At 39.6% G+C, this 26,367-nt stretch overlaps 1 protein-coding gene across 1 annotated transcript in view; it reads left to right on the forward strand.

Moving 5' to 3' along the window:
- Positions 1 to 24,744, forward strand: part of LOC116311818 (voltage-dependent calcium channel gamma-7 subunit-like) — a 43,153-nt gene extending 18,409 nt beyond the window's left edge. Inside the window, exons 2-6 of the mRNA XM_031729031.2 lie at positions 203 to 398; positions 2,634 to 2,720; positions 6,326 to 6,466; positions 15,855 to 16,000; positions 19,994 to 24,744. Coding sequence (XP_031584891.1) covers positions 203 to 398; positions 2,634 to 2,720; positions 6,326 to 6,466; positions 15,855 to 16,000; positions 19,994 to 20,515 — 1,092 coding nt within the window. The 3' untranslated portion in view covers positions 20,516 to 24,744. The remainder of the gene's footprint in view (positions 1 to 202; positions 399 to 2,633; positions 2,721 to 6,325; positions 6,467 to 15,854; positions 16,001 to 19,993) is intronic.
- The last annotated feature ends 1,623 nt before the right edge of the window (positions 24,745 to 26,367 follow it).

A 26,367-nucleotide genomic window follows, 5' to 3' on the forward strand; every position in this document is an offset into this window, starting at 1 on the left:
GTTTTTTTGTGCCGCCCCACTATTTGTAGTGCCCCCCACTCCTGATCTGTGCTATAGCTCGTTTCTTTCCCTCTTTGATTAATTCATTTAATCCAGCAAATTAATTCACTGTTTTCTCCTCCTTATCTTACTGCATGCTGATCCCTGCTGTATTTATCACAAGCAACACTGATCACCGTGATTTTATCTCCTTTCTCCTCAGATGAGTTCATTCAGTACGAGGGCGCTGACGCTTCTCTCATCGGTTTTTGGGGCCTGCGGTCTCCTGTTGGTGGGCGTCGCTGTGTCGACAGACTACTGGCTGCTGATGGAGGAGGGAATCGTCCTGCAGCAGAACCAGACCACTGAGGTCAAGATGGCGCTGCACTCTGGCCTCTGGAGGGTCTGCTTTGTGGCCGGTTGGTAACAGTTCCACAGTATAAAATTAATTATATTTACATAAGCTCAGTTTAGTTATGTTTTAAGTCAGTTAGTAATCATGCTTTTCCGTGTGACATAAATTTTTTTCAGGGTAAAGATAATTTGATGCCATTGATTTATACATTTAGTCCGATATCCCACAGCCAAAGTTACTTTTTTTGCCATGATTATACTTATTTATTAAAAATCGCCCTCTTTCATATTTATTTTATAGTATGAGCCACAGTCACAAACCTTTTTGTCAAAGTGTGGCTTTTGATCGACGTTTCAACAACAAAATGCTAATGTCTGGATACACAACAGTGAAAAAAAAATATGGCAGCAATTCATAAAACAAGCAACCCAAAGGGAGAGCCTTATCTTTGCCATTCAGTCTAAGGCTCGCAGCTGGTACAGTTAAAGTTCAGCTCATCTGAGGGACTAACATTATTGAATTTGCTCTCTTAATCCACTCTGAGGTTTTGGAAAAAAATTAGTCTTTATATAAACGCTGAGCACTGCGTCTGTTTCACACCGCTTCCAAAGATGATTATGAATCGAAGTGAAACAGTTAAAATATATTGATTTCATGTTGCACAATGTTTACAATGAATTAACTTTTTTCTTGGCACATTGGTTCAAATAAATTTTGCTCTGTCACGTTTGTTGTGTTCAAGGCTTAAACAATGCATGACAGCTGCTAATGAAAACAGCAGACTATGTGCACATGGTAAGCTTCATGTGCAACAAGGACCCGTGTCCTGACCTGCAGAAGATCAGAAACTGAGTTAGACTACCTTTATCCCTTTTTCCCCAGACAAATGCTGGTACCCAATCTGGAGTATCAGAAAAAGAGGGCAGGAGAATAAATACACGTATATGTGTGTTGACTCAGCAGGGATAAAAGCTGAGAATCGTTATTTCATGCCAGAGAGCCGTGACACATTTTCCAGATATCTTTACCATAAACTGATGCAAAAATGTTCATTAAAAAATTCACCATGATGCAGGAATTTCTCTGGTAGATACTGAGACCCACCACAAAGTCAGTGGTTTCCAAGTTGGAGCCAATGACATCAGTGGCTATTGGCGGGGCTCCACTGTGAGGTGCTGCAGCCCACAGATTTTTCCATTACAAAAATTACCCCCAGATAAGCTGTATAATACTCAGTCACCAGCATCCTGGTGGAACAGAAGCATTAGAGACATTTTGAGTGTTCTGATAGTTCAACCCTCTGCTGTACGAAACATCACAGATATCTAACTTGGGCATATTATGGGCATTAAACTCGTAAATAAGATCCAACCATGACGTCAGCTGTTGGATGATGCGTAGCTAAAGACTATGCTCAAATCTAACTTCTTAAAATATATACAATAATTATTAGGAGTGGAAGAAGAAGTCACCTGTGGCAGAATTTGGCTTTGTTAGATAATTGTTTTTGAACCGAATGATAAAAAAGGTATTTTCACTCATACATGCAAACAAACACCAGCAGGCAGGACGCCGAGACACAAATAGCTGTCCTTATTGCAGTAGCTGTCTCTGTCTTTCGGGTCATGATGGTGTTGCTCTGGGGAGGTGGCCATGTTTGTGTTTCCCTGTTGTCTGACGCCTGGTACAAAAGGTCAGAGGAGGGAAAACGCCAGTGGCATTTGGAAGAGAGTGTGTGGGTGAGAGAGGGAGGAGAGCTATCACATTTGTCTGCAGATTTGTGCATCATTTTCTGGCATATTTTTGTATACATACAGATGTCAGGTTTGTGTGTTGTGTGTTGCATGTGTGTGTCTGTGGCTACAGTTTGAGGTTAATCGTTGTGTCTGCATTCAGCTCCTCTCCCTCTCTGCTCAGACCTTGTTTTCTCCCGAACCTCCTGACCTCCATCTGTCTCTGCCTCTAATTCACTTTTTCTCTCCCTTCCATTCTCTGCCTCCCTGTTTCTGTTTTTTTTAAACTCATCTCTTTTGAGATGCCCCGCTTCTCTTTCACCTCTCATTTTATTTGTCCTTTCTAAATCTCTTTGTCTCCACTGTCGCTCTGTCTCAGTCTGGCTGCCTGCCCTTTCTCTGGGTTTTATAACCTCTGTTTTTACTTTGTTTATACTGGTTTTATTTCTGCATGCGCATAATTCCACGATTGTTTGCCACCCAAACAAGTCCAACCGTGCTACCCGCTCGTGGCTTTCCTTTTTCTCATCTTTCTTTCTTTTTCACTTTTTTTCTTTCTCCCCCAGGGCCCGAGAAGGGCAGATGTGTGGCATCGGAATATTTCACAGAGCCAGAGATAGAGATCACGACAGAAAACACAGCCAACATACTCAGTAAGTCACTTTCATACACACACAGACTCTTATATTTATTTGAAATTTCAAAGCTTTCACCTTCTTTTTAATCTGCATCTAGAGAAAGTCTCTCGTAGGAAGACAGACCAGACTCACCAACATTTCTGTCTTTAGATCTGTTTCACATCAGTCTATTATTACACTTGTTTTCTAATTTGTCTTCTCAGTGCTAAATAGAGCTGTGACTCTATGAGTCACTCAACAAAAGACACACAAAATACATGCATACATATCTTTTGTTGACTTAAATATTCCTTACATATGGTTTTTGTGATGCCTCGTGTGGGTCTGTAATATAAGAACAAAGGAATAAAAACAAGTTTCAAAGGAAAGAGGAGAGCGCTGCATGGCTCTGACGACTGATCTGACAGGTGCTCTCTGGTGGTTCAGGTAGAAATAATAAAAAAAACACTTGTTACTGGAAGATATTATGTGGGGCAAGTATGAAAATGGGAAAACTGAAGCATCTTCTGTTTGATTAAACAGAATGGGAATTACCATTAAACTTAAAACACCAGTTCTCCTAAAGACAGAGCACCTATTTGTGCAACATATGGAGTATACATGTCTGGAAGAAAATGTTTCTACATGCGATATACAGATCATAAGATCAGAAGTTGTTTCTAAAGGCTTACATGTTGCTTACAGTTCAGGGTACACATGAAGTTTAATACATTTTATTGTTTTGTGTTTGGTTTTGCTACATTAGATCATTGCATGTCTCCACCACTACACCTTTCACTTCAACAGATTTATATAACAATAATATTACATTTTATTCATGTCACATTACAAACATTGGTTACAAAGTGCTTTACAAAACACAAACGACACTCAGGGTGACAACCCCACGATAGGTTTAATAAGCAGAGTTAAAGCAACAACAACAAATACAAATGTTAAAATGGAAAAGTTAAACACTGAATAATACACCAATAAATAAATTAATAAATTATTTAATATAAATTATTTATAGTAAAAGAGATTTTCTAATGGATATAATATGGATATATTTTTTTCGTGGTTAAATAAAGATTAAAAAAAAAACAAAAAAACAGAACCACGGCAATGACGCTAGAAGATTAGCTTCTCTGCCAGGTCACTTCGACTTTGGGTTTCAGTCATTACGCAGGACTATACACAGAACGGTGGGACTGTTTTGGAGAGGACGTGAGGTTAGCACACTCCCTGTCTGTGTAAAGACTTCAAAACTTGATGGTTTCAAACAGAAAGTGCCTTCTTTAATGAGATGAGCTGATGGAACGGTTAGACCAGTCTGACCCGAGAAACACAGGCAGTGGCTCAAGTCGTGAGGCCTGAGTAAATCTGTAATCGATGCAGGAGTGACGCCATGTAAATGCAACTAATATCAGTTTGATCTCAAATGTGTTTAGCTAGTGTGGCCTTGTAAAAATGGGATGTGGGATGCAATGTTTTGCTGTCTCTTTGAATTTGTTAAAAGTCTGGCAGCTGAATTTTCAACAAGCTGGAGGCAGGAGATGGTCTTTTAACTCAGGCTTGAGTACAGAGTGTTACAATAGTCCAAAAGTAATGAGATTATTAAAAATGAATACATTTTACATGATTTCGTAGTTGGAGGAACCATGGCTGTACTACATTACCGGTGTATAGGTGTAACCTGTGTTAGCTCTGTATCTAAGATCACCCAAATACTGAAAATTCACATTTCACTCGTGATTTTTCTACTGCTTTTAGAGATAAGATGCACATTTTTCAGGTTTGGTTTTTAAGTTTTCCCTTCCTTCAAATATCTGTTCCATGTAGGTTACTGATGTCTAAGAAATGGGAAGCATCTGGTGCAAGACCTAATGAAAATAATCTAGTCCATTTCAGCAGAAAGAAGATTGATGCACTCTTTAGTTTTATGTTTGGTGGCACAGCTGAGCTTTAGGCTTGTGGACAAACTGCACTGATTCAGATGCCACTGATGAGCAAGTGCCAAACCATTTCCTCATGTGCCAAAAAATGCTCCAGGCATGTCTGCATGTTTGCTAACATGATTTTTGTTAACTTAAACTTTTTGTAGGAATTTGTAAATTAAGTCAATTATGCCAGATTTTTTTTTTTATCAAATGTTGCTAACCAAATAACCTATAAAGCAACATTTTTATTTGAAAAAAAAAAAAAACTATTTCAGAGTTCACCATTTGTTTTTTTTTTCCTTTTGTCTTTGAGCTGTTTTAATGATTCAAGATGTTGACACTATGAACTGGCCCTCTGCAGTTTGCTCTTTGAAGTAAAGCACACACTCAGTGTTGTTAAAGACACCAGGGGGAAGACGTGTGCTCCGCTTAATGCTAGATAAATGTCCTCAGGTACATGCACAAGTCATAACACTGCAGCGGCTCAGTCGGAGAGGTTACTGAATAAATCATAGACCTTACTCAACGTAACACTGAGACAGCTCCAGCAGTATTCTGGTTATACATATGTTCAGTGAAAATTCCTGTGGTTACTTGAAGATTTCTGACAACACAAAAAGACAACGTGTTATCACAACTGTTCAGTACAGTAGAAGTAATTCTTGTTCTTGTAAATAAAAGGGGATACACAGTCTCGTCCTAATGAACTGGCTCTCCCATGTGTTGGTTGTGTCTCCAGTATCAGTCTTAATACCCCTCACTGCATTGCATAGCATACATAATGTTGTTCAGCTTGTGTTTAGTTGTTTTGTCCTTGAGAGTAACTAGTTTTGACCTGGCTCTGCTCAGCCGGGATGTTGTGCATGAGAAAAATTCTTTGCACGTCTTTAATTCACACCTTCATTCATGTGACCCTTAGTGACTCACATGGTGATCTCTCAGGACAGCCTCCAAGGTGACAACCCCACGATGAGTTTAATACCTGGAACTCGCCATCAGTTTTTAGAAGTGGCGAAGCTTTTCAGATGAGAGGTGACACATCTTCATGACCATAAAAGGAGGTCCATTTGCCTCTAACTCAAGTGCTTAAGAGTACCATGAAGTAGATGACTAAGAACTTACACAGACCAACCACAATAAAGCTGAGGCTATATAAAATAAAAGGCGATTGGAAATAATTACTACATGCAGCAACCAGTATGATGTTAAATGCAGTTATCTGACTCTTAATGGTTTGATAGTTTTATGGTAAATGGTGTGCTACACTATGCTACACCTGTGAGGTTACAGTGATCATTGGGGCAGATTTTCCAATTTTCCCACGACCAAAGAAAACAGAATTTGTAAAAATAGATGTAACAACATGATACACCTTAAATGATTTAAAATACACAAAACAACCCAAACATAAAGTCACAACGTTGTTATTATGTGCAGCAACATGGCATTAGACATTTTGGGGCTTTAGAGAAATATTCTGCTCAGTATGAAAAAATCCACTTTATCGACTTCATGTGTCGTAGTTAATTTGCCTGAAGCTTTATTTTTAATTCAGGAAATAATTTGGTAACATTTCAAATTATTCTTGATTAATGTGACCATTTCTGAAGTCTTAAACTTTTATGAGTTTGAAGTTCCTCATTTTTATTCGTATCACACACTCCTTCTTCTACTAATCCTCCTTCCTTTTCTTTTCTTCAGAAATGGTCCGGACCGCCACTCCCTTCCCCATGGTCTCCCTGCTCTTTGTCTTCACCGCCTTTGTAATCAGCAACATCGGGCACATTCGGCCGCAGCGCACCATCCTCGCCTTCGTTTCTGGTATATTCTTCATTCTGTCAGGTAAAGTTAATCTCAAACGAAAGTGTGAGTGGGATAAATAAAATATCCTCAGCCTGTGCACACTAACTGTTGTTCATGAGGCGACATGTTACTCATGGAAACAATCAAAACCTCACAGAACTCCTGGAACAACCGCACACAACTACGCTTTTCTTGTCACAGTTTGTTTCCTGATTTTCCAATTATTCTGCTGGTTTTTTCAGTCATTGCAGAGCCGCCTCGGAGACAAACATAAGCACACAGCAGTCATAAAATCTGTGGACGGAGGGTCTGCAGAGAGAAAACACATTCTCTGGTTATACAAGAAACACAAAATCAAATGTTCTCATTGTATTGATGCCAAAAAATAAAAGTGAGCTCCATCAAATTAATGGAACATATGCACATCCTGAGGACATTTCAGCTGCCAGGCACTCTCAGGGGTTTATGATCAGGTGATTAAATCCAACTGTGAACTCTCATCAACTGCTTGCAGGTCAGTCTCTCCTTGCCTCGCTTTAAATTGCAGGCTTTACCGTCCGTGATGGTGGAAGATTTAAAGCTCATCGCAGTGCTACAGATAAAAAGGCTTTAGCAAAAGCGTCGTAGTCTATTAGGGATTATAGTGGTTGAGGTTATAGGTTCTATAATAGCATTTTTAACTTGTTGTCCTTAGAGTTAGTTTGATTTTAGTTAGAAAGCTCTTCTCTTTCTTGTTGTGCTGTAGCATAACAGTTGTGAACACCTAAGCCTTGAAGGTGTCAAACTCCTCCTTCACCCGTCTGCTTAGATAAGATGTTAAATAGCAACCAGGCAGCAGACGAGAGGTGCACTTGTTAAAAGTCAACATTCCTAAAGGTTAATAAAAGAGACGGCTCAGTGGATGGAAGATTCACTCTGCAGCTCTTCTAAGTGTTTCCCAGCTGACAGCATGTCAGGCCGTACCTTGTTCTTGCTGCTGGCTGAACAGTGAATGGGGCTTAATTCCAAATAATTGCTCTCCGCTGGAGGAGCTACAGGGCAGCAGTGATTTGAGGTCTTGCTGTGGGCTTTTGGTAAAAACTTTCAACATAAGTCAAAGCATCTGGAAAGTAGCTTTAGTACATTTTGACGTTTCAATCAGAAATTCAGTAATGAGGAGGTTATTTTTATTCGGGATGACACATTTGGGGTCTGAGCCAAAACTCTCCCATTATTTCACTGCAGTAAGTGGACTGGACATCAACTTCCAGTGCAGTCGAGTTCTATCCCAGTGGAAAGTTACTGGGTGTAACTGTTTTGTGTGGTTGATCACACTTGGTGACCCTTATGGTGCTTTTAAAAAACGAGATTTACTTTATCTGTAACACTCACCCAAATTATATTATGCGGCTTAAAGTGTGCACACAACCCCGACGAGATATATTTGGCCCGGAGGTATTTATCATGGGCTCATCTCCAGCAAAACAGAGTTTTAAACAGCAGTGTGTCTCCAACATTTTTTGAATGTATTTCAACATGACAGTGCCTTTTATCATGCCTCCAAAGAAGAGGTTTTCCCTATTTTTGTGCAGAGCAACCTGCACAAAGAGCCGACTTAAAGCTCATCTTCCTTTGGGATGAACTTAAATGTTAACTGCGAGCCAGGTCCCTTTACCTCTTATCAGTACTGGAGCTCACTAATGCCTCTTTCAACTAAACTGGAGCAAATCCTTGCAGCCAACCAAAGAGGATCTCTTATAGTGACAACTTAATGTCCACAGTTTTGGAGAGACATGCTCAACAATGAAAATGGATTCAATGTTAGTTGTCCACATACCTTTCTCAGGTGGAAACATACTTTTTACCCAGAGACTGTATTGTGCTACAGCAGATCAATGAAATTGTGTTATGAAAGAGACTTTTTCAGGAAGTCTTTGGACTCTTTGACCACGTTAGTGCTATGGATCAATTTATTTTATAAGCAAATAATATAAAAAGCATTTTTTGTATGGCTTGGATTTTTTGTCATTAGTTTCTGTCCCAGCACTTCCTTTTAAATGTTTGATACATTTTCTCATGCACCCTTGTTAGTCTTTAATGGTTTGTTCTTTTTACATCAGTTTTCTGAACGACCTGTTTCCAGTCAGTTTCATTTCCTAGTATTTATGCTTATTGTGTAGCACTTTCAAGCTGCTAGATTATCTTGTCTCTTGACAGCAAAGTTTTTGTTTTTTTAAGTTTTGAATACTTCTTGATATCTACCTGAGGGGTGTACACCAAAGTTTGACATAGTCTGGCTTTTTTTTTTCAGTTTACTGGCTCAACAACACCTAAAAACCCATAATAGGTAATAATCCCTCTTTGTTGACTCAGGTTTGTTGCTTCAGTCTCTGTGCACAGAAACACACAGTAAATGTGTTGTTTCACTCTTCATCAAAAAAACCAAAAGGAGCGACTGCCTGCTTCAGTCAGACGTTATCAGAGGACAGGCGATAGCAGGCAAAAGTCAAGATTGATACTGTAAAAGAGCCAAGAGAGCATCCGTCAGAAAATTGTGAAATAAAAGGAGCATATGTAGTGCTTTTTTGGCACTCGGTGCACTCTCAGTGCTGCTGTTTATGTCTAATGTGGCAGCTGCACATTAGAGCTCTGAAAATGTAAAATTGGTACATTAAACATCTGTGCATTCAGTTCAGATGCTGTCCCGCAGCCTGATAAGGGAGATTTGGAAAGCACGTTAGTGTTTGTTCCAGCAGACTTGTAAATTCCTGCGACTGCGACTGACACATTTCACTTTGTGATGTTAGTTTTCCTTTACCAGTTAATCTATATCTCACTTAGAGCATCTTGTAAAAGACTGTGTGAGAATGTGACACTGATTTTAAATTTGCTGTAAAGTCATAAAATACTGCAGACCAGGTTAATTGCTTGTATCGAGACCTAAAGAGTAATGACAGTAAAAATAAAACCACCTTTGTTACACTGAAATCTCACTTTAAGCTCTAAATATGCACATGCAAGTACCATTATGAATATCTGTAAATGATTTACACTGATCAGTGGTCAGTGTTCATAATGTGTTAAAAAAAAAGCACTGAGAAAACATGTAAATGTAACCTCGTAAAAACAAATGTGGATCGACAGTATCAAAAACAGAGCCGCTTTGTCCGAGGGTCCAGCAGGATTTTTTATAGTATGGAAAAATAAATACTTCACAGCCAGCAGTCCATGTAAAGAGCTCAGCTTTCCCCGACGGTGAGAGCCTGACATTGTTTCTGTCTTCTACAGTTTAGTACATGACAATGAAATTTGCTGCTGCAGTGCTTTGGGAGGTTTTTGGACAAGTCCTTATACTTGTCACCGTAGTAACTGACATGACTTCAAGTTTCCAAGGTTCTGTGAAAGAACTTTAAATCAGCATGTAATAAATCATGTGATGTTGCCAACAAGCCGCAGTAATTGTTGAAATATAGATGTTTTTTCAATGTTTTTATGTTTTATGTTTATACATTATGGAAACAATCAGGAAACAGTGGACACATCAGCTTTGAAATTGTATTTAAATGAATAAGAAGACTCTTTGCTTTGCTATGCCTTGTATACGTCTTCCTGTTTCTTTTTCTAATCACAGTTAAAAACCAGTCTTCTCTCTTTAACACCACAACAGTGAAATGTTTTAATGAGCTCAGTGTCTCAGTTGTGCTTTGAGGGTCAGTGCAGCCAACAAGGTGACATCACCTCCTCGTGTCGCTGCAGGAAGGCCGGGTGACGTTTTTGCTCAGCTTCCTCGGATGGTCCATTAGTTGCTGAGATTTAGTTTTTTTGGAAGTCACTCTCTCTCTTACTATGAGCCGACAAGATGACATCACCTTCCTGTTTCTCTTTACTTTTTTTTTTTTTGTATTTCGTGCATGAGGGAGCTTTACCTCGCAGATGCCAGCTTAGCATGGTGGAGTGCTGACTGGACGCATGATGTCATAGTAATGTCGCCAAGCCAAGAAGGAGAAACACATTTATGCATCGACACGAGTCAAACACACACAAATCTGTGCATGAAACACATAATACCAAACACCAAACATGTGTACGTACACTTATACATATATATATATATATACACACACATATATATATATATATATATATATATATATATATATATATGTATGTATGTATGTATATAAATATATATATATATATATATATATATATATATATATATATATATATATATATATATATATATATATATATATATATATATATATATATATATATATATATATATATATATATATATATATATATATATATATGTGTGTATATGGATATATATATATATATATAATGTGTGTGTATATACACACATATATACATGTTAGAATTTGCTTTAATACATGTTAATATTTTTTCTGTTTTTTTTATATATATATTTCCATTATTTTCCATTTTATAAATATGTATCATGTGTTCTCACCCAGTGTGTCCGTGGGTGGGCACAGTGGACAGCCAAGTCTGTAAATGTGATAACTTGGTGACATAGGATTTTCAAATTCACATCATAGGTGCATATACTAAAAACATTTGATGAGTTCCAGTTCCCGTGACCTTGACCTTTATTTAGGTCAATAAAGGAGGGCATGCTTTAGGGTAGGCCCGCCTTGTGATCGACGAGTGATGGCCACATGAGCTTGTATATCTTTGGATTCTCAGCCCTTTTCATGTTTGTCGCTGATCGCATCTTGTTTCAAAAAGTGAAAATAAATTAAATCCTCAAAAAATAAGGCTTCATAAAATAATGGGTGTTGTGACACCTATATTTTATATAAACTACACCTGCACGCATGTCGTCTGTCACCACATCTCGTAACCACCTCTTCTGTCTTCTTCTATTCTAACTCGCTTTTCCACATCCTTCTCCCAGTATACCCAGTATCTGTCCTCTCCATGTGTCCAAGCTAATTAAACAAACCTCTCTTGCAGCTGATGAGTCCAACCGGAGTTGTCTTAATCCTGTCTGTGCTTGTCACTCCCAACACAAGTCTCAGGATCTATAGCTGCCTCTAGTTCTGCGTCCTATCTTTTCCTCAGCTGCACATTTCCAAGCCATAACTGCTCTCATGACCATCTCGTCGATGCCACATTTCATTAAGACTGAAACTATAATTATGTGGTCTTTAAATGGGAATTTGAAGTCTACTAATGAAAAAAGCAAAAAAGAAAACAAAAGGTTTATTAAGAGCATCTGAAAGAGGATCAGTTTTTTATATTTTTTATTCTTTTTTTTAGTTTTATGTTTGTTTGTTTGGAAACAGACTCTCAGAATAAACCCTGACAGCCTCTTTTCACCTTTGCTGAAGTTCTGTCGCTTAAAAAAAGAAAAATCAACAACAATTGTTGGGCTTCTTTTGAGAAGTAGTCTGAGATTTCTGTCCTGTTGTTCACGGCTGAAAGCGTGAGGTGAGAAATCGATGGCTGATGATTGCCAGTTTCACTTCTGAACAGCAAATTGACGACACTTAAGCTCACTTCTGTTGTGCGCTATTCTCTTTTCGTTTGCCATAAAAGAGCATGCTCCACATATCAGTGAGAATGACATCGCGCGGTTGCAGAAAATCAGCATGTGTGTATTTTTCTTGTGAAAACTTGCCATCAGTCACAAAGCAGCCTGAGGTTATAACATGGTGACTGTGTACCAGCTGTTTCCTCTGTTTTCTCCTGTCTGTCCTTCCTCCAGTAATTTTCTCCCCTCTCTGCTGTTTCTCCACCTCCTCTCCAATGAATGTGTGTGTGCTCATTCATGCGTGTTCATGGGTCCTAGCACCACATGTCTGGGAGGCCTTTACTGAGATGTGCATTCAGTTCACAACACTGCCATCTGATGGCCAAATGAAGGAAATACAGTGTTCAGACTAATCCCCTTCTTTTTCCACTAATAGAGCGGTTTGACATGAAATGAGGATTGACGTTAAAGTAAAAAATATCACAATATAGATGAGTACTTATCACCAAAGTCTTGTTGCCTGTAAATACAGCATATGATAACAATTTTCTTTTTGATATGTGTTGACTTTTCTGTAGGTGGGATGCTTTCGACATCCAGTTAGTCATTTGTTGTTCAGTCACCTGAATCATATACCCTGTTGTCTTTTGTTGGATTTTTGTTATCAACTTTTATCTTTTCTTGGGGGCTATGAAATTGAAAGGTCAATTACTACTTTTTATCCTAGATATTAGTCTGTTACACAACAAAAAGTATCTAGTGAACACATATTTTTAGTCAGGAGTCGTGCTTGACCAGCACTGGTTGCATCTATCCATCCATTCGCTTCTGTTTATCCTTTTCAGGGCCGCGGGGGGCGCTGGAGCCTATCCCAGCTGTCATAGGGCGAGAGGCGGGGTACACCCTGGACAGGTCGCCAGTCTGTCGCAGGGCTAACACACAGGGACAGACAACCATTCGCTCTCACATTCACACCTAGTGACAATTTGGATTATCCAATTAACCTATCCCCATAAGCTGCATGTCTTTGGACGGTGGGAGGAAGCCGGAGTACCCGGAGGGAACCCACGCAAACACGGGGAGAACTCCACACAGAAAGACCCTGGCCTGATGGTGGAATTGAACTCAGGACCTTCTTGCTGTGCAGCAACAGTGCTAACTAGCACTGGCACGGTGGTATATTTATCAATCAATAGATGCTGGTTGCATCTATTGATTGATAAATATATCTGTGGTGGAGGTGTGGTCACCGGCTCAGCTGCAGGGGAGGAGCGAGGCAGTGCCAAGGAGGCTGGAGGGACAGGTGTCGGGGATTTCACTAACGAGGCTTCTCCCTTTATATATAGTGAAGGCGGAGACCTGGAAAGTTAAAGTGGGTGCTGAACCAGTCAACAAAGCATTTTTGTGCCATTTGCAATAAACACTCCTCAAATTGATGCAGTCTGTTGGGTTAATCACTACAATGTCCCTAAATAATGTTGTCTTAACTGTAAGCTGTCTCAATCATGAACATAGGGGACAACAATGATAGGATAATTCATGACATGTTGTGCAGCTGTGTCCAACATACATTTACATTTTTAAGGAGGAGCACAGCAGATCTGCTGAGCTACAGAGTCTCTGTGACATGTCAGTGTAGCAGCCTAAATATGGCTTCACACATTTTTGGAAGCTCCATGTAGGCTAGTGTTTATATATATATTTATTTATTTCAGTGTTATGTAGCACAGTCTGCGAGATGAATCCACCAGTGACACTTTTAAGAGAAAATGAGCTGTAAGGTGATTTTAAGTGGAAGCATCTGCATCATTTGCTGTGTTTGGAATGAGAGGGTTTCACTGTTGAAGGATTTTGCAGGTCAGTTGCTGTGGTTAGTCTGTCGACAGGGGAGGAACTGACGCACTCCTAATGAGGCTTCGCTTCTTCCATACGAAGTGTGTTTGTGGGATTGTGTTCTTGTTTATCTCTTTTTGCCACGGCACAGCTTGTTTCTCAGCCTATTTACAGTACAAGCAGGACACATTATCATTAGCTATTCCAGCTACAAAGTGCACACATGCACACAAATACACACGCGCACAAACAAGAAGAAAGGCCCATTCAGATGGGATTAGTATTTCAGGGTAACCGGGGAATGCAGCATTAGCCTCGCCCCTCCTGTTTACTGGTTATTTGTAGTTTGGAGGTTTGTTAAACATTTATGAGGGATAGAGAACTAAATGTCATAATCTGCTTGTTTTTTTCTTTTTGCTCTTGTATTTAACATGAAACTGTTTTGACTCTTTCAAAAATGATACACTTTGCGCATTTAGATGAGTATATAGTGGTGTCTTATAGTATATTACGCCCTGTCCAAAACATTGGTATGTACAGATGTTTGTCTTAGTGTGTTTACAGTGACAGTCCATTATTTTAATTGTCAGAATGAACTCATCTTAACCTCTTGGCTACACTAATTTCCAGAAGCCCTAAAAGGTGACAGTAAAAACGATCGTGTTCCTTCTTCTCTCACAGAGGATCTGTTATATTTTTGAGTCATTGTGGTCACTTTTTATTACAAAAAAACAGAAGTATGTGTTTCAGATATGTTATTTAATCCATTTATACTTTTAATTCCTAACTATTCTCCACAGTGGAGATGAGCTAATGAATCCACTGTAGGACCATCACTGCTTCAAATACTGTGTGTAAAATAAACTAATACTAGAATGCAATGATTTGCAAATACATTGAACCCCATATTTAGCTGCAAAGAGTAACTTAAAATGTATAAACAATCCTATAGCATCTACACATGTTGAGTATATCACACCCCGTGTCTCAAACAGAGGCTACCTAAACTTTAAAGACTAACAGTAGATAGTGTCATGGCACTGGGTCTGTAAATTCTGGTTTCAGTTATAATTCTCTGATGTCGTATGCTTCATGGTTCTGTTTCCTTGCCTCCCCGTGTCCACGTTTCATGTGTAGTCTGTCATGTCTTCTTTCCTGTTTTTTTTTTTTTCAGTTTCACATCCTGTGTTTCACAACTGTATTCAGTTTTGCTTCCACCCGGTCTGATTTTGTCTGATTACTTCCAGCTGTGTTTCCCTCCTGTTTCACATCCCCTCATTATCCTCTGTGTATTTAGTCTTCTGTCTTCCTCTGCCAGTTGTCGTGTTGTCCCACATTGCTGTGTGTCCTTCTTGTGGTCTTTGGGCTCCCTGGTGTTCATAGTTAGCTTCTAGTTTGTCTGTTTATTGTTCCCTAACTTCCCCGTCCTTTGGTTCCAGTGTAGATTACGTTTTGTTATTTTGTATTTTTTTTAGTTTTTCTACAGTGGAATAAATCTGCCTCTCTTACTTAATCCCTTTGAGTTTCGAGTCCTGCTTATCTACAACTATCTACAAACTAGGTGTTCCCGTGTTATCTTAAAGGTGTCCGGGTCAAGTCTTCCTGGTCCGTACTCTGCTGTTTGTTTATGAAAGCAGATATAAGCTATATATTAGAAAAGCAAATAAAACCTTAACACTGTCAAATAATAATCAGTGTTTTTGAGATTACGTTTAGAAAAATAAAACACCTTCTCTGTTTACTAAAGGGTCTGCACAGTACCAGCATCTAACTGCAGCCTACTCAAATGTGATGACAAGCAGACTGCAAACAAAAACCAGAAAGCTTTTTGTAACTTAAATCGTGTCCCTTTTATACGACTTCTGCATATTGATGTGCAGATATGTGTTTATAGAGGTTACCAGCCTGCAGGAATACCCTGTTCCTGAGGGAGTTCCTGTGCCTGCTCTGGGGAAAGCAGATGGCTCAGAATAACATCCAATACTTGACTCATCTTCTGATGTTACATTTTACTTATGCAAGGAGACGGGGATACGCTATATTATCCTACAGCGAGACCATCTATCTTTATCACTGTGTGATTACCATATGTGTGTATTTGTGGTCTTGCAGGTCTTAGTCTGGTGGTGGGTCTGGTTTTGTACATCTCCAGTATTAACGATGAGGTGATGAACCGACCTCGAGAGCCCGAGCAGTTCTTCCACTATCACTACGGCTGGTCCTTTGCCTTCGCCGCCTCCTCCTTCCTCCTCAAAGAGGTGATTGAAGCACGCTAATACGCACCCCCACACGCATTCACAAAGAGTTAATCAAGCACGAACACGCACGGCTGCTGCACACAGACAAACACGTGTGTGATCGCATGCTGAATGGAAAACTCACACACTGCAGATGTGCTTGGGCACAGTGAGAAGTTCCCAGTGACACAAAAATGTGCTGCTGCTCAACATTTATAAAGCCTTAATGTTCACGCAGAGATTGTTTGGAATCTTGCTTGGATGTCGACCATGCTGTCTAAACATGTGCACACACAGTCGCACACACACACACGCATGCACGCTTGCTGAAAATGCAGAATTATTCAGCTAAACACACACACATTTAAAAAGTGCCTGCGTAGGAGCCCGTCATCCTGCCCGCATCAATATTCATAAATGTTAATAGCTTGAATACTTGAGGGCAGCAGCTCTGTCGCAGCACAGCTTCATATGCATCCAAATATTCCTCACTGGGAGAAAGAGGGTGCTCCACTCCTCCTTCATCCTTCATCCTTCATTCCTTCCATTTCATCTCTGTCCCTTTTGTCTTTCTCCTTTCCCTTTTCCTGCTGCCTCTTCTTCTCTGCTTCACTCAAGTCTTTTCTCTCTATATGTCCTCTACTTTTATCTTGTCTCTTTCTCTCTCCTTTTATCTTCAGTTCTTTAATCCTCTGTTGTCCCCTCCTCCTTCTTCTTCTTATCTCCTCTGCTGTCCTCTTGCATGGTGTGCCTTAACTTCATCTTCTGCTCTCTTCTCTCTTACTTCATATTGTACCATTTCTGCCCTTCCCACTTCTTCTTTTCACCATCGTTTCTTTGATCTTAGTCCTCCCTCTTCAGTTATCTTTCAGTCTATAATCCTGTTTTCTTCTTCCAATCTCCTCCTCCAGTCCTCGCTTAAATCTTTGTCTCGTGTTTTCTCGCTTAGCTTTTGCTTTGATTCTCCTGTTAATTTTTTTAATTCACATCCCATCTTTATTTTTGTCCTCAATTTCCTCTAAATTTTTTCTTATTTATTCCAATTTTTATCCTTTCTTCTATCCTCCCATCTTGTTTCCCATCTTTCGTGCCCATAAAGTGGCTGTCATCTGTCTTTATCGCGTCTTCACCTGCCGTAATCACATGCTCCTCCTAATCTTCTATTAGTCTTGCCCCTCTTTTCCTATTTAAACCTCTTTTCGCTCATTTACCTGTCGTCTTTCCATTCCTTTGACATGGGTTTATCCGTCTTAGCATCTTTATTCATGCATGCGTCACTCAGGCATCCTCTTCTTTTTTTTTTGCTTTTTTTTTTTGCTTTTCTAATCATCCGTTCACTCGCTTGCCCTTTTTTTTTACATGTTTTATCACTTCATTCCTTCATCTTACTTCCTCTCCTTTTATTTATTTTCTTCAACTCTGCCCTCTTTCCATACCTTATCTTCTTTTTTCTTCCCCACTCTTCTTCTAATCTGCGCTGGAATAGCAAAGAACATTTAAGTACACAGTTTTTCTGACACACACACACACACACACACACACACACACACACACACACACACACACACACACACACACACACACACACACACACACGTTCATCAGCATTCAGGTTTCAGGGTTGTTGTAGCGATGATGTTGTGGATGAATAGTGAATGAGCTGTGAATGCTCAGCGGATGCCCGGGTGAAAACATGAATACATTTTTGATAATGGCTCATTCCGCTGAGGAGCACCGAGCCTTTTTGTCAACTCTCTGCAAAATTAGTACGGATTTATTTCATCCCCCCACCCTCCTCCTTATGGTGTGTTGCACTTTAGGGAGGATGATGCTGATTCTTGTGTTTAGTTAATCTTTATGCGTGTGGGAATTTTCTGGGAACTCTGCATTGTTCACTTTGGCTCCCTTAGGCAATGCAGATGTTGTCGTGTCATGGATGGCGAGAGAGAGGGGTTCCTGCTTCATCTAATTTGGGTTTTTTTGGCAGACATTGTCAATGCATCAGTGTCACTTGCATTGCTGTCTATCCTAAACTATATTGCTAGAGCTGTTTTGAATATGGCCAGTTAGATCTGAAATTCTATAGCCAGTAGGTATGTTCTGGATTATACGTGTGATTTCAATCATTTTACATATTTTTAGAGGAAAACTACTTCCACTATAAGAAAGATAGCAATAATATATATGCAATATTTCCAAAAGTATTTGCTCGTCTGCCTTCACCTGCATGTGAACTTGAGTGACATCCCATTCTTAATCTATAGATTCTATAGCTGCAAAGGGTGTGATGTCGACACACCCTTTGCAGCTATAACACCTTCAAATCCTTTGGGGATTTTAGACAGTTCTTTCAGAAGTGCCTTTGTGAGCTCAGACACTGATGTTGGAGATAAAGGTCTGGCTTGGTCTCTGCTCTAATTCATCCCAAAGGTGTTCTGTTGGGTTGAGGTCAGGACTCTGTGCAAGCCCCTCAGTGTGAGATACTCATCATGTTGGTGTTGTTCCTGGATCTACAAAACGTTGATCGCTCTGTTTTTTAAAGGTTTTTCTGAAAGGACATCGGCAAGTTATTGTCTAAGCTGCAAAGCTATGACATCATAATTGTGTGATTTGTCAGATGCAATGTTGATCCTAGAAAAACATCAACACAATGATATCAGATAGACCGTGTAAGCCAATCAAGTTCTTCCACACCAAACTCAATCATCCATGTCTGTAAGGTCCTTCCTCTGTGCACTGGTGCACAGTGGCAGCACTGATGCATGTCGTGACTGGAAGGAGTCATCCCCATACTGTTCCCACAAAGTTGGGAACCACTTCATGTTTAAGTTGCTGTTGTTCCCAACCGCTTTCACTGCTGGTGATTCTATGAAGAAGCCCATGCTACTCAGTAATGTCATATTGCTACACTTACATGTTGTACGTCAGTATGTACGTTAACATGCTCATACCCGACATCACAATGGAGGTGGGTGCCTACATGGTTATTTTATTAGTTGACAGTTCACACCCTCTGCATAATGATTACAGTTTCCTCCTTTTGAATGAAGGTTTATAGTCCCAAAGCATAGCTTCTATATCTTACTATCGATGATAGGGAAGCAGTCTACCTGCAACTAAACCTGAGCTGTGATTACAAATATTAGCCATAAGCAAAAGCTACTAAATTGGTCTTCTCCTTTAAGGTCGTTGTTCCCATGGACTTCAACTTGTTTCACAAACAAATATCAAATTCTTTCATCGCTGGTGGAGAGATGGGACTCAACCAAGAGGTCAAATAGCAGTTTTCAGTGCAAGAGTCCATTGTGTCTAAGCCACAATTCACTCGCTGGGTTCACGTCCTCATTTGAGGTTTGACAGCGTTTTAGTAGATAAAGGTAAATGGCTTGGACATGAATTGAGCTGCAGTTCGGGGAAGGCCTCGAAGGGGACTGGCGGCGGCTCCTGGGCCTGGCAGATCCCCATGTACTGATGAGAAGCGAAGAAGTTAAAGAATTGAAAACGGGACGGAGGGTGGGGCACGTAAACGAGAACGAAGAGGGGGAACATATATAGATGAGAACGGGAAGGAGCGTGTTTGGAAGCATGGTTCGGCTCCTGAAATTCAGATACTTTATCTCCAAAAAGAAACATCAGGTCAGCACTGTGACCAGCACAATGGTGTTGCTTTTCTCGACATTCATGGAGTTGACGTTGTCCCCCTGATTCACCCAGGATCACACTCAAAGATGCACAAATGCAAGTGGTCAAAATGTATAGTGTATTGCCACAATGATGGACTGTGGAGAGAATTACATTGCTTTTGTTTGGAAAAGCATGACAGACATGCTGTATCACTGCAGAGGACTGTGTTTAAAAAGCCAGATTAATAGAGTGAGATACATCATGCTTAACAACAAACCTAAAAAAAAGAAAGAAAAACTAATCAGACCAAATAATATTTTCACTGGTTGAATCTACAAAAAGACAAACAGGACATCCTGTAATGTTGCAGTATTTTGTTTGTGTCTCCAGGGTGCAGGAGTGATGTCTGTCTACCTCTTCATGAAGCGTTACGCTGAGGAGGAGCTTTACCGGCCCCACCCTGCACTGTACCGCCCCCGCATGTCCGACTGCAGCGACTACAGCGGCCAGTACCTCCACCCGGACTCCTGGGCTCCACCACAGCGGGGCCGCAGTGCCTCCGATGTCTCCTCTGACATCTCCATCCAGCTCAACCAAACTCCACCCCAGCAGCCACTTCCCAAGGGGGGCAGCAGCTCCCAGGCAACACCCTCTTCCTCTGGACCGTCATCAGCTGCCAGCTACCAGCTCCAACCAGCTTCTTCCTCCTCCACCTCCTCCTCATATCCACATCCTCTTCACCCAGGTGCCACCTCCACCCTTTCCAGGGGTTCACATATCCACTCCCACCCTCAGCCACACCCTCATCCGAGTGGGCCTGCACCCCAGTCCCTGCCTATGGCGGCGCCACCCTCTGCCGTGCCTCCTCCACGGTACCACGCACACATGCGAATGAGCGCCTCGCCATGCTAGGCTTACATATGGAGGGTGCAGGAGGGAAAAACACATCTGGGATTGGGGACGAGGGTGGGGGGTTAGATTAGTTCTGTTACAGCGCTTATACACCACACGACAAAAACACACATGAACACAGATCCCATACCCGCCAAGTGTGTGGGAGGAAGAGTTGTAGCAAAGAAGTAGAAGAAGGGAGGTTTAAGGAGATCAAGAAAGAGGAGAGAAAAGAGGGGAGGAGGGGAAGAGAAGCAGGTGGGCGGAGGGATGACTCACTGCTGATGCTGAGCCCGAGATGAAGACAGACACTCAACAAAACTTTTAACACGCTGGGAGGGAACATGGGAGGGAGGGAGTGAGAGATACGATGATTAGTAGCAACAAGACGTTTGTGGGGTTTCTGACGGGTACTTTCATCATCACGGCCATGATACACAGGCAACAGTGTCAAACAGCACAGGAAACAGGAAGCTGAATCATTTCCAAAATGCTGTCCATTCACAAAAACAACATAAATGTTGAATTATGAATCATATGAAAACATTGCCTAAGTTTCTTGTAATGAATGTTTTCATATTTTTGTGAATGTGGTTGGGAAGGTCGATGCAGTATCTCGATTACTTTAGAAATAAATCTTGGTTTTATGGAAGTAACCCCTTAGTAATGATTATTAAAAAATCTGTATATTATTATAATTATTTTTTACATTTTGGTATTTGTCCATAAGGGAAGCTACGTGCAGTAGTCATTTGAGGGTGTTACATCTAACACAGCTCACAGTTTTCAGAGAATAAATCTAAATTTGACTCCGGTCATCTCAGTTAAAGGGGGACTTTGACCATTGAATGTTTGTTTGCACATTTTCACATTGTGTAAACTATGTTTATTTTGTATCTTTAAAATCTGGTTCACGACTAGGATGAACCATTTTTAAGGCTATTTAATCTGACTTAAAACAAAATTATCTTGATTTTATTTAGTAATTTATTTCATTTTACAACAAAAAAGCCTAAATGAGTTTTAATTAAATTTCAGAAAACATTTATCTTGATGGAAGAAAAGTTTAGACAAAAAGAAAGTAAATAAAAGTACTTTCATTTCCCACAGATTCCCATATTAATCCAAAAGGCCAGTGGAAAAGTCCCTGGTGAAATTTCTAACCTCCAGTTTGCGCTATAAAACAAAACGAAAAGACATCCCTGCATTACCATCATTTTACAGTGCAGATGTAAAGAAATAAATAAAATGTTTGACAGAAGTGTGCTGTAAAAAGGCCAGCAGACAAGCTGTAATAAGGCCTAGCTACTTTCACATATTAAAAAAAAATTTATTAGTGTTTATTGAAAAAAACATTATTTAATGTTTCGTCTGTTTTCACATGGAGCATCCAGGTGTATTTAAATTTAACACCACCACATCCTTCAGTTCTTCCCAACCCTGTTCATGAAACTCCATCTTTATGATACAGAGTGCCCAGTGTATTAATAATCAGTATCACTTATCACTTTTGCCCTTGTACCATGACCTACAGATACAACCAGAGGTAAACTGTGTATTAATAGAGATTTATACTTCTAATGTACAGATCTTCTTCTCCCTCTTCTGCGATCTTGCTGAAATAAATGTTCTCCTATAACGTTTAAGATGTTTTAGCTATCAAATTTTCTAAGTTGTTTGTATTAGAAGTTGGAAGCTTTGAGAATGAATGTTTAACATTTTGAGGAATGAAGCTGAAGATGTAACTGAGACTTTTTAACTGAGCACAGTCAAAGAGCGTCTGCGGGAGCTTCACAGGTTGAAGGTTTCCATGACCTGAGCGAATGGGGACTGTCTCTTTCAGCGGTGATCACCCATGGTACAATCAAACTGGATGCCTTGGAGTTTTAACGTTGACGCCATGAACTTAGAATTTAATGTCTTAGATGTATACTTAATACTACATGCAGATATGAGAAAATGTAAAACCAGGTGGAGATTGAACTTCATTTGAATCTATTCAATTCACAAAAAGAACTCCAATAGGACTGAACTTACCTTGCCTTTTTTACTTGGTTGGTTTATATGGAGTTATTAATAAGTGATTATCTACCAGTTTTCTAAAGTAAATGTCCAAGGAAGATGTCTCTTTCCATTTGTAGTGATTTATATTTGGCGCTTTGTTTCTGCTCTGCCTGACGTAGCAACAGCAGCAGCAAACTCTCAGAGCTTCCATCAGTGACAACAGATGTGTCATTAAGGCCTCAGTCACACAGGCCAGTGACGCCCTGGCAACCTCTGGTTACTACGGAAAATATTTAAATTCCCTAAAAAAGTTGGTAAGTGCTGAATGTATCTGGTTGTCACTAGGTGAAATTGATTGCAAAGGAGGTGCTCCACCAACAACCTCGTTGTGATTGCTTTGGTCGCTTGCAGATTGCCACAGTTGCCTGTAGTTTGCATGGCAGATACTAACTTGTCTGCAAACACTTGCCAACTGCTCTCTGAGCTGTAGTGGAATACATGGAATTTGAAAGGCAATACAAACCAGAAATGGAACATGTCTGCCTTCAGGTAAAAGTTGTACCTTACCGCTGCAACTAACACTTTGATTTTGAAGGCCGTTGGTCTCTTGTTTCTGGTTTATGTTGCACTCTTCACAGTTTTACTACCACTTAGTAGTACCACCACCATGTAGTTGGCACATATTTCATGCAAACTACAGATGACTGCAGCTTCCTGCTAGCAACCACAAGGAGGTTTTCAATGCAACACTGTAACACTGTGTGACATATTTGCTTAATCTCCAGCAACCACTCATAACTGATTGCAGAATATAAATTTTTCTGGTAAGAGAATGCACATATTTCCCTTGTAAGCAGTGGTTACTAGATGGTCAGTCTTTAGGCCTGTGTGATTGGGGCTTTAGTCAGATACTGCATGAAAAGGAGGAGGCTGGGTTTAGGTGGACTGCGAAAACGTTTTGAATCCTGATAGCTTAAATTGTGTGACCTATGTGAGATTTGACAATGAAATGATCTAACAGTGTTTAACTTTGGTGCACTCTGGTGATGGTGTTCTTACCTGAACTGACAGGTTTATAATGGAATCTCAATCTTCCTGGTTTTTATAATGAAGTTGTGTGTTTATATAAAGAACAGATGGAGGTCGAGGCTTTGATGAACATAAACTTGGATGGAGAGCAAACTAAAAATGGGTATCATTCCAGGTTTTCATGCTTTAATATGTATTTAGCTTAGCACTTTAAAGTTTAAAAAAACTTTTAATCTGCACATTTTAAATCCTCATAATATGAATCTTTTTTAAACAGCAAGATAGAAAATTTAAGGTCACCTATGTTTACAGTTTGTTGCATAGCAGGAAAATGTTAGTCCTTCCAATATTACAGAGAGCAGGTTTGGGATTATTTGGAATTATTTGGGATTGTTTGGGGTTATTTCGAGGTATACTGAAAAAAACTAACTGAATAAAGTGAGTACCTATAAATATGTTACTATGAAACACATTTTCCAGTTTGCCTCCTATCCAGGTTCTGCTGTTGCACAGTGACCAGAAAGATTGCTTGTTTTTGTAGCATAATAACAATCATGCCTAGCATAGGGCATTGTTTGTAGCCATTTTTAGACCTACTGGGGAGAAATGTTACGCTTACAGCCTGTGATACTGTTAACAAAAAACATTGTAGCAAATTAATTGCAGTGTTAATAGCATATTTTATGAATATTTGCTATGTGAAAATGAAATAGAAAATTCTTTAGCAGCTGATTATGAGAGCTTCTGCTTTATGTTTTGAGATATTTATTTTAAATGCCAAAGCTGAGCATCCTTGCTGTGTAGCGAGCACACACACACACACACAGTAACACAAACAGACACACACAGAGATATATTTATGTAGCTGACCTCTGAGGGTTTTTTTCTTGATACAAATAAATCAGAACAGTGTTTTTGAGGACATCACATTAGAGATGTAGAGCTCTGATTCCGTGAACCACTTTTGAAAAGTTTACTTCCTTTATTCAGCGCAGACGTTTCCTCAGACTGTGATTTGGGTGTATATATCTTCTCACTGTATATTCTTTATGCCAGTTACCCTGGATATGTTTACATTATCAATGATAGGGGAAAAGTTTACATTAATGATTCATGATCAGACAAAAATTGGCCATGTTATTACTAAAACATGTTGGTTCCAATAGACTTTTGTTTTCAATATTCCTGAAAATGTACTATTTGCAGGATTTTAATCTGCCAGCAGTGTTTTGTTTAAAAGTTTAAAACCAATAAAGCTTGCCTGGTTCCAGCCTCCTTTGTGTTTACTTGTTCATAATATGCACTCATTTAAAAACTCTTGTGGGAATTTGAACAGTAGTTTGGAGACAGTTTGTTTGTTAATTAAAATTGATCGAAAGATCGTTAAATAAATGGAAAAAATGGGTAAATAAAATCTTATGTGTCACTTGTGTTTAAAACTGTTATAGTTTTGTCAGTTGATATTTTATATAAAGACAAAATTTATTAAAGGGGACGAATTATGATTTTACTTTTTTATGATGGATCCTCTTTTCTGAAACCTAGAATGACCAAAGTTTCAAAAACAGACTTAGTCACTCGTTTCACATCATACTGAGTGAAACACTGAGCCCATAATTCCAACAGCAAAGTGGTCACAAAGGGCAAATGGCCATTTTCTCTGAGGTATTTTTGCAATCACAGGTATCGCCTCACAGTGGCCATTTAAAAAAAAAATAAAACAGGTTCAAGGCACTTCTGCATTGGCATCTTTTATACTGCTTATAGTGTAAATCGGGGCGGGCATTTCATATATTTCTGGCTCTGTCTGATGTCATAGGAGAGAGGATATCTACAATATGGTTATCTCAAGCACACGGCTCTGTGTATGAGACCAGAAGCTCCACCTGCACCCACCTCCTGCCTACGTTTTCTTTTTTCGAGCAACAGGCGCAGCCAATCATAAAAACTGGCTTAAATGAGGAGCTGAAAGAGTTTCTTTTAGACAGAGGGACTGAACCACAGTCCAGAATAAGACAAATACAGATTATTGTGAACTATGAATCATACCAAAGTGGTCTGGAGTCAATGAATGAAAATACAGAAGTACAAAAGGTCCATGTTTAAAAGGACAAAATACGATGGTTTTAACATCATGCGTCATGATGGATATCACTGCTGAAATAGTCAGTTGTCTCAGTAATAACTGATCTCCTCCTTAGCAATCCAATTGGGATTATTTTTAAAATTTTCACCATTTTTTCACCTTTCACCACACATCCTGGGCTACTGAGGGCAAAGGATCAGCTTCAAATGTCACAGGAGAAAAAATCCAGATCAGGTTGCACAGTGAGTCATAAATTGATTAGTTCAGAAACATATTTGCATGTCTTGATATCAGCACTTATGTAATAATGGCAAGCCTGAAAATGAAATGCATTATGGCCCCTTATTAAAGTATGACTCACCTCTTGCATAACACATTTGCTTACTAAATCATTTTGATGTTATAGTTTTGTGGAATATTAAATTATATTAAATGATTATTTTATATTTATTCCAGAATACACCGTAACAGTATCATTTCTGCATAAGAGCAGACCATAGATAAATTACATAACTTTGGTGTTCCTTACTTACTGACTGCAGAAACATCAGCGCAAACAGTTTGGAACCAGAAGGCTTCAGCGCTACCTAGTTAACTTTTTGGGGGCGTTGCAGGTAAAACTATTCCTGTTGTTTAGTGTTGTGTTTTAGAACTTAACTGTCATCTTTGCTCCAGAAGCATTTAGCATCATGTGTGGCATGGCAAGTTGCAAATGTTCACAAAATGCAGTAGCATCACAATCACAGTAAAACAT

This window comes from Oreochromis aureus, linkage group 22 (assembly GCF_013358895.1).
Source record: "Oreochromis aureus strain Israel breed Guangdong linkage group 22, ZZ_aureus, whole genome shotgun sequence".
NCBI lineage: Eukaryota > Metazoa > Chordata > Actinopteri > Cichliformes > Cichlidae > Oreochromis > Oreochromis aureus.